Genomic DNA, 9569 nt, shown 5'->3' with positions numbered 1-9569 from the left:
CTAAGATTTATATCCCTAGAATTGTTTGTATCAAGCACTAAAATGATCTGTAAAAATGGATGAACGGAATGGATGAAACACGTACATCATGTTGGGGCCCACAGAGCACCGACCATCAGCCACGGGGGCTGGTGTCAGGGGCAGTAGCTAATCCGTTCCCCAATCCAGGCTGCTGGTCTGCTGCATCTGACTGTGGATATACCAATCGCCAAAAAGTCTCCTCAATAAGACAAATTTAACCTTTCAATCAGTGGCCTACAAATATAAGGCTAAGAAGCGATACACTAATGATCCAAATAAGATGAGAAAACTCCCAAAATTGGTAGCTGGGATCTTCAAATGTAGAAACATTTCAGGCATGGTCCATCCATAATAGAATGCAATAGATCAATGATCCGGATTAGAGAAGTATGGCCCCATACAGTGCGAAGTCACCGATCATTGGCAACGTTAACGGTATGTGTCACATGGGTAATGTGATAGTTAGGTAGTGGACGTTTGTCTTGTTGTCTACTTAAATGGGGTTGGTCAGGACCCTTTGATTTGTTTACGGTGGAAATATAGCAACAAAGGAGTTATGAGCTTGGAAGAAAAATTGGGAGAGATTGATGTCTAAGTTGCCAAACAATAAATGAGTCTAACAAGGGACCTTTGGTGCACCTTTTATCTTCTTGTGTTTGTGTATCTCTACTAGGATTGGAGATACAGTAAGAGGTGCCTCTAGGAGCCTCTCTCTCTCTCTCTCTCTCTCTCTCTCTCTCTCTCTCTCTCATAACAAGATCTGAGCTTTCCATCACATAGGTCACAGTTGATATCTTCTGGCCTGAAGATCAAGCCATTTCACTCCTCAGGTGAGCCGGTATGAAAGCAACTAGATGACTAGAAGAAATTGTTTTAGTTGTCCATTTGTTTTGCACGTTGTTGTGGAATATGAGATCAAGGGTGCAACTTGATTTTCGAGCTAAAGATTTCATTGGTCTGTCCAACTTAGCGCCTGTTTGGATACCACCAAATAAGTTACTTTTCCTACTTACGATAGTAGATAAATAACTTATTTGAGATGAGTAAGTTTGGTTTAGTATCACTTATATAAGTAACTTTTTTATTTGAAGTTATCTAATCACCTCAGTTTAATAATAGAAATCAAGATAAGCTACTTGAGGCATAACTAGCTTATCTTAAGTAACTTACAATCCAAACGCAGTCAGTTTCTCATACACATCTGCAATCTTCGCACAAGTGCTTGCATATAGATGTACTACTATATATGCCCATGGTGATATAATACTAGGAAACCCCATGATTAACAGCTTTATCCATTTGTAATCTGAAAAGTACTCAAACAGAAGCCTTTTTTTTTTTTTTTTGACACACACATACATACATATTGTAAAACTTTGTATTTTACAATAATTAGAAAGAATGGGATTTTCTGTGAGTACGTAGATAGGAGAGCAGATCATCTGTCTCGAGGGCATAGGGATTTTCTGTGTGCCCTGGAATTTAATTGGGTGTCTTCTTGTTTTGAGAGATATGTAACAGTAAATAACATTGCACATGTAGGTTGCTTGGTTCGAGTTGCATATTACATGGAAGAACAATCAAAGCACAAAAGCAAGCATTCTACTAATGAGGTTAGTTATAGTAAGCACGAAACAAACGAATCATTATCAGTGGCCCCAGCGCATATCGAATCTCAGCCGTCCTCCCCGGATTCTGTGGACTTGGGAAATGAGATTCCTGACAGGTCGCAAATGTTGAAGAGATCCCAGTTTCATCTAGTTCGACTTCGAGTGAGACTTCTTCTGCATCAACCGCATCCAGCATTATATCCGACGGCAGCAATGGGTATAACAAGAGCTTGAAGGCGGAAGTGGTTTCGATGGTTTTGGGGGGCTGCCTACGTTGCTACATGTACGTGATGCTCCAGAAGCAAAATCCACGATGTCCCAGGTGCAAGTCCAACTTAGTGCCGGTTTTGATATTTGTTTTTTCCATTCATCCATGTCCATGTGACCTTATTAACATGTTGGATGGTAATAAACATTATGGTGGGCCTTGGGAAATTTTTAATGGTAATCACTAATGTTTCTTATGCTATAGTCCACCTAAGAGTTGGATCTACTTTATTTTTGGGCTCATGCCTTAAAATAAGCTTTTAAAGCATATGGGCGGCCAAGGCCAACAAGTAGGTGAGATTGGGTTGCACCTAATTTGCTCCTCCATCGCACTACATGGCCAAGCTCTAAGTTTTATGGGTGTCACGCCTTGAAATTTGGAGTTCAAGTATGGTGACTTTAATCTCAAGTCTCAAGGTGTGAATTAAGTTTTATATATTGCTACATACATTTACATTAATATTCAAACCACTATATATCTAAACTATGTTAAAATTAAATAATACAAAGAATGATAATTCAAATTTAAAGCTTTAAAACTTAAATCTCTAATCTAAACATACTGATCATCACTTCTACTTCTCATTCAAGTCTTCTACTAAAAGTCTATTACAGTGCTTTTGGAAAGACATGTCTATGAATAAATTTATGAAGAAAGTACCCATCCAAATATTTCTCCTCATCTAGTCCTTCATCTTGAAAACCTATATGGTTGTTAATTTGGTGAACTAAAAGCCTGATGAGATCATTTCTACCACAAGTTTGATATCTACTCAATAGAGGTAATTAAAATACACCTTAACACAAATCAAATAAAGATACAAGAGTTAATGAATTTACAACAGATAAGATAGAGACATGTGACATATAACAAGATATCATACCATGATTATATATTCGTAGGATAAGTATGATGTTACCATGTATGAGATATTCAATGTGTGTAATGTAAGTCATCATGAGTCTCCTAGGAAACCCGCTCTCGATAATCTCCCCAACAATCATCCTTGACATAAAGGATAAGGGAATCCCCGCTTGATAAATCTCCAAATGTATGTATTGTATCCACGTAAGTTTTTCGATCAAGCTGATATTTGTGACTTCCCTTGTTCCATGTCTATGTTAACTTATGAACTGGTTGGATCTCAAATAAATGTCATGGTGGGCCCTATGAAGGTTTCAATGGTAGGTGTCATTGTCCCCACTGTTTTCTACGGTGGGGTTCAATTGATCTTTGGATCTACCTCATTCTTTGTCTCATACTCTAAAATGATCTCTCCAAATGGATGAACGGTGTGGATACAACAGTACATACATCATGGTGGGACCCACCAAACGTGGTGACGTCACTTCAGTAGCGAAATTCGCTGCTGCCGGGTTCAGTAGCTAATCCGCGTCCCATTGAAGAATAAAACAAGCAGGGACAGTGACACGCAGAAATCAGGGTCTTACAGAAAATTACGGCCCTTAATAGTCTATTAAGCGGATCCCTAGGATAAGCTGCAGAAGATGCTAATGACGACCACAACGACAATATTGATGGTATTCTCTTCCTGTTGATGGCCCGCAGACTTACATATGCGCTGGGCCCATGGTTCGGGCTCCAGACCATTGGTCTTGGTTAGCCTCAAATCTAGCCGGTCGAATGTCCAACTAGCTTAATTAGAAAATGATTATTTAAACCAGCTAACAAAATGGCTATTAATTAATGGTTAATTAACATTAAAAATAGAGGTAGAAGGAAGGTGTCAGTTGGCTCAGGTGGCCCCACCTTAGTGTTTATGTGAAATCCACCCTAACTATCAAGTGTGTCACCCTATGTTAGGCCAAGGGCTAAAATATCAACTCCATCCTTGATTTTGGCGGATAACACAATTAGAAACATCATACAGGATGACACTTACTTTCCAAATTGTGGCCCACCTGAATCACGGATGGGCCTGATGTTTGGGTTTCAAAAATAAATTTTATTTTGACATCTAATGATTGGAGTGGATTTCATATAATCATCACGGTAGGCCCCAGAAATCAAGGGTAGATTATTATTTTTCTCCCAACTTTTTTTTTTTTGATGTAATCACAGGTAAGCCTGATTTTTTTTTTTGGCTCTGGGCCTAACATGAGATTAAACGTCTAATGCTCGGAATAAATCTTACGTAGACATAATAGTGGGCCCGTCCAAAATCAAGGGCTGGGCCCAAGTGAATAAGCCCTACTGATTATCCGTACAATTCTAAGAATGCCTTTCTATTCGGCTTACTGTTTATCTGTAAGTCATCCCCACAAAGGTGGCCCCAATCCACGGTGGGGCCCACCAGATCGATGCCTAGATCTCAACCAACAATTGGACAGTGTACATAATCTTCTTTCCCATTAATTATTAATCTTCTTTATGAACACCAGCCGTTGATCTGAACAAATACAACTGAAGAGGGAATAGATACCCCCATACAGTGGGCCAGGCAGGCAAAATCCCATTCGGGTTATGTTTCATGTCTTAGCCAGAAATCCAAATCCAATAAAAATGAAATTTACAAAATTCATATTCATATTCCCGCCACCATACTATTCGACTGTTGCAATTCCATATCGATTTCCTTTGAACGAAATGTCTTCGTGCAACCCAACATATTACACATCTTCTTCAACAACTGAAGCAAAATCAAAACACAAACACCTCCATAGGCAGCCTGTTCAAGAAACCCAGATCGTGGAGAATACCTAATGAGATAAACTGCATCCGCTGAAATCAAGATCCAACCCAGACCTTCCAACACCTTCTTCATCATTCCACTTCCTCTGTCTTCCCCAACCAATGCACAAACCATCCTCGAACACAGAGTACCGACGACAGAAAACGTTGTAGCCGACCAACCCCTATACAAAACCAAGCTCCCACCAGCAATCAGAGCCTCTCTACGACAAACACAAGATCCACACTCGCCCGAAAAGCTCGAAAGCACTATAGCTTCCAACCCTGTGTAGTAAGGCAAGATGACAGAATCCAGATACAAGCTTGCATGCAAGATTCCCGAAACCGTCGATGCTTCGAATAAAACATACTTCATGCTCTTCTCACCCATGTTCTCGAAGGCGAGCGCAGAGACTAGGACTAGCTGGAGGATGGCGGGCCCCGTGTTTGAGAGAGGGAAAGCGGTGTTTATCCGGTGACCCTTGGCAAAGGCTAGGAGGATGAATGGGAGGGCGACTGGGCCAGACGGTAACCAATACCGCCTCTTCCGGTGACTTAAACGAGCGGCGGTCGAGCTTCGTTTGATGTCGGATACAGTGAAAGCTACCGTCAAAAGGAAGGAAGCTGTGAAGAAGAAAAGCACTGAAAAATCGATAAGAGGTGGGTAATTTCCGGCGTAGGTACTATCGCAGAAGTAATGGTAGGGGCAGTTGATGGGGTCTGTGGTTTCTTCAAACTGCCATCGGGTGCATTTGAAGAATGTGGTTGTGATGTTTTCCACCGTCTGATCATATAGGATATCTGGTAGCACTAGAAGCGCGCCGTTCATCTTATCTGGCTGTTTTATTTCTCTTCATCATCATTGTGGGAGAGGATATGATAGTATAGCTATTATACAAACGAGTCTCTTTTGTGGGTTGGACTGTTGTTTTAGGTCGGAGGAGGTGGAAGACGAAGGCTCAACTGATTTTGTCCGGAAATGTCGAAAATATCCTTGGCTCGTTATAAGATGATAGAGATTGCGGGATTATGTGGACCGTTCCTTCTATGTTATTTGATAGTGGTGAATGTGCCATCTGGATAGGAGGGACTTTCGCAGGAAGTTCCTGCTCTGGAAACCTATGTGGGGCTTACCGTGGATGTTTGTGAGAAATCTACCCCGTCCATCCATTTTGTGAGCTCATTTTAGTATATGGGACCAAAAATGAGCGGGATCTAATACTCAAGTGGGCCGAAAACGTGAGGATTAAACGTCCACAGTTGAAATATTCGTGGAGCCACAGAAGTTTTGAATTAGGGTAATATTTGTGTTTTCAGTTCATCATGGTAAAAATGACGTTATGAACGGTATGGATGGCATTTAAATATGGCCTCAGGGAGGTTTCAAAGGTACGAATTTCCCTACCCACCTTTTCCTTTAGTGAGGCCCACTTGAGTCTTGGATCCTGTTCACTTTTGGACTCAAGTCCGAAAATGAGATCACAAAATGGATGGACGGGGTAGATTTCTCACAAACATCACAGTAGGCCCCACCTGTGTTTCCAGCGCAGGAACTTCCTGCAAAATAAAATAAGCCACTTGTACGCTTCTTTTTTTCTTGTGCAGTTGTGAGCTGCATCATCAACGGTCGATGTTATTTTTTGGTACAGTGCACGTTCACAATGTACACTACCTGATAAAAGGCCTGGATCTATCACACATGGGCCATCCAGTGGTGTAAACCGTTAATTACTGTAATTCACAATAAAGTCTACTAATCAGATGGCTAGGATCATCTGATTGAAATAAAAACACATTTCATTTATATGAATTTGGATTTTGATCAGGGGTTCTGACAATGGGCTCCGCCCCGTTAGCCCTAGCCCACATTCTGTTTCTATGGCAGTGGCCCACTCGATGATTGGACAGGGCCCACTACACCAGCCAGGCCATTTTTTATTGGCTCGGTCCGTTCCTGGGCCAAGCTCATGTGTGTCATGGTAACTCCAGTGGAATGGGCATCTTGGTCATTTTACCTGAAGTTATGAACAAGGCTTGCAGGTGCACTATATCTGTTGAGTGAGAAATAAGGTTAGGCAACTTGGTTTCCAAGGGTTGCGATTTGGTGTGGTGGGAACCTTTGGATAATGACCGTTAAATAAGGTAAAGCAGTTAGCTAGAAGTAGGAGGGGATGTTTGTTGAGGGGGAGAATTCAGGTTGGTATACGAAGAGGAGTCCATATGAGCAGAGTTTTTCACGATCACGAATCCAGATGCTAATCTTCTTTTCTATTTCCTTGGATTCCATTATTTTAAATATGGTATCCATGACCCACCAACTTGCTGACTCACTACCATCTATCTGACATTCTGAAAATTCAATTTATTTTGCAGATTCATGCAAAACCCACATCCAAGCTGTCGAATCAGGTGGTGGCCCACCATGCAATTGCTCTGCCCAAGAGGCCCTGTACAAGCGGCTGGCACCGATAGAGTCGATGCCACACAAACTTTCGTGGATTAGTAAAGGGATTTTGACCAAAGCAGTGCGTTAAATTATTATTATTTAAAAAAAAAAAAGATATTGAGACAAAATTACCCCCGCTTTGGATTCAACACTAGTGTAGCTTTTGTGTGTGCATAAACAATTACGTGGCACTCATCCCAAGGGATGGGACTTGTCATTGGGCCATTGGAAGATGGATCCAATTCATTCATTTCTTTGTGATCCTCCATTTATATTATTGGAAGATGATAACCCCATGTTGATACGATTTATGTGTGGCCCACAAAACCTGATAATATATAACGGTGTCTGTTCACTAAAAATTATTTTCTTACGATGTGATTCATATAATTGACGGATGTTAGTCATTCTTTCAACCATGACCTTCCATCAAATTTCAAGGATAGTAGATGGAATGGATTTTGTACATAAGTGATGGTGGGCCCACAGATGATGTAGGACCCATTACCTTATCATATGGTCATTCTTGTTTCTTGGGGAAGCTATGGTCCGTGGACCCCCATTTACTCTCTCGAGGGCATTTCTCTCCGACATTTCTCTGGTGTTTCTCTTTGGCGTTTCCATTCGGCGTCCCTTCGGTGTTTCTCTTAGACATTTGATTAGCCTGCATTCTTCAGCATTTGTTCGAAAACTCGTATTCCTTGAAGCTTTGTCTACCACTTACACTATCACAATCATACACTATATTTTTCGGCATAGTTGTTATTTTTATTCCATTCTCTAGTGTCCATGGAAATTAAGTGGATTGTGTATCATAACACACGGAATCTTGGTGGATCTAGGGCGATTAGGACCAATTAAAAATTTATTACCTAATTAATGCAATTTACCAATTAAGCTAATCAAGGCAAATTAAAACTAAGATTTCAAAGCTAAAGTGGGTCCAATTACATAAATTACAAATGATCTACCAATCAAGCAACTATTCTATATAGATAGTGATCTTTTGTGTGGGAAATGTTAATTATTCAACACCTAGTATTCATTTAATTATGCATTCATATAATCCAATAAACTAAGTCGCAGACATAAATAGAAAAGTTCTTAAATGACAATCCCAAATACAAACATGTATAGTAGTTCAGTTTTCCTACTCCACTCTTAGTAGGCACACTGTCCATGAGTGTACCGGTATTCACTATCGAATGTTTTAAATTAGGTTCACCTCTAACATATAGAAGCATACACTCCCACTGGAGGCCTATACAAGTACTTGCATATGTACACTCCCGCTGAAAGCGTATACAAGGACTTACACGTACTCACCCATGTTGGTAGTGATGCAGTCCTACACAAAAACTTATATGAGTTTGGGTCACAAACTTTATACTCAATCCTACATAAGAAAAGAGTATAATGACTCTTACAATTAACAACTTGCTTGAATCCACTCCTTAATTGCTCTCTCAATTGTTGACGTCAACGCTTCAACTCCTGCGATCAATCTTCTTGCATATAATGTTATAAGAGGTTACCAATGTAATGGGAGGTTGGTTAAATCTTCTACAACTTACAGAAATGTTGTAATCCTAGGGAATTCACCTAAATGAGTGTTATATAGAGTTTAGGTAAGGTTTTGACTATAGGTTTGGTGTCTAATCTCTAGAATATAAAGAAGATCAAATACATCTTCAAATGGATCTTGGAATGATCATTCAATGTCAAACCAAATGTAAATTCACACACCTAACTAGCATGAAACTCCTCCCTCAAGAGCTTCATCTCTTCATGTAATGATGTATTCTCTCTTTAGATGGTTTATTTCCTCTCTCGATTTCTTTACGTGCTTCATTTCCTTTCTCAAGTTCTTCGCATGCTTCATTTTATCTCTCAATTTCTCCACATTTAGTATGATGTTCTCGATCTTATAGTCAAAACTCTTCAAAGCGATTTTTTTTTTTTTTTTTGCAACTAAATATTTTTATCGCCAATTCTTCGAGCAAGGCTCTTAAATTTGTCTCTAGTTTTGTGGTTTGACTTCTTTCCTCTCTCACTTTTTTTTTCTCACTTCTTTCCTTTAAACTTCTCCTTCATCACCTTCTTCAACTCCCCTCTTACTACCTCTATCATTTTTTTCCTTTCCAACTTCTTCCTAACGACATATTTCTTCACAACTTCTACTAACTCATTTATCCTTCCGTCCTTCCGCAAAGCCTTATCCTTTATATAGCTATCATCTCTAATAGATTTAATTATGTCTGTCTCTTCTTCCTTCAAGGTGGGTGTAAGCTTACTGACAATCTCCATATGCATGAGCAATAATGATCTATCAGTTGCAAGATATAATCGTATTAGAATCACACAAAATTAACGAATCACTCTTACTGGTACTTTTGTGAATACCCTTGATATTGTTGGATACTGGCCTACTTTGTATGTGAAAAGACCGAGCTAAATGCCCTTAGGGGGGGGGGGGGGACTTAATAAGCAGTTGATAGCACAATAGAAAGCAACCTCTAAAATCAAGTATTGA

At 39.9% G+C, this 9569-nt stretch overlaps 1 protein-coding gene across 1 annotated transcript; it reads right to left on the bottom strand.

Moving 5' to 3' along the window:
- Window positions 1-4395: 4395 nt before the first annotated feature.
- LOC131232784 (uncharacterized) lies at window positions 4396-5467 on the bottom strand. Its single transcript, XM_058229266.1, has one exon. The coding sequence runs from the start codon at window positions 5417-5419 to the stop codon at window positions 4445-4447; it is 975 nt and encodes a 324-aa protein (XP_058085249.1). The 5' UTR covers window positions 5420-5467; the 3' UTR covers window positions 4396-4444.
- Between the last annotated feature and the right edge of the window lie 4102 nt (window positions 5468-9569).

The sequence above is a fragment of the Magnolia sinica genome, chromosome 18, assembly GCF_029962835.1.
Source record: "Magnolia sinica isolate HGM2019 chromosome 18, MsV1, whole genome shotgun sequence".
Lineage (NCBI taxonomy): Eukaryota > Viridiplantae > Streptophyta > Magnoliopsida > Magnoliales > Magnoliaceae > Magnolia > Magnolia sinica.
This window is presented reverse-complemented; position numbering and strand designations above follow the sequence as displayed.

Excerpts from the sequence above, each read along its gene's own strand:
- LOC131232784 (XM_058229266.1), bottom strand. The coding sequence starts at position 5,419 with ATGAACGGCGCGCTTCTAGTGCTACCAGATATCCTATATGATCAGACG.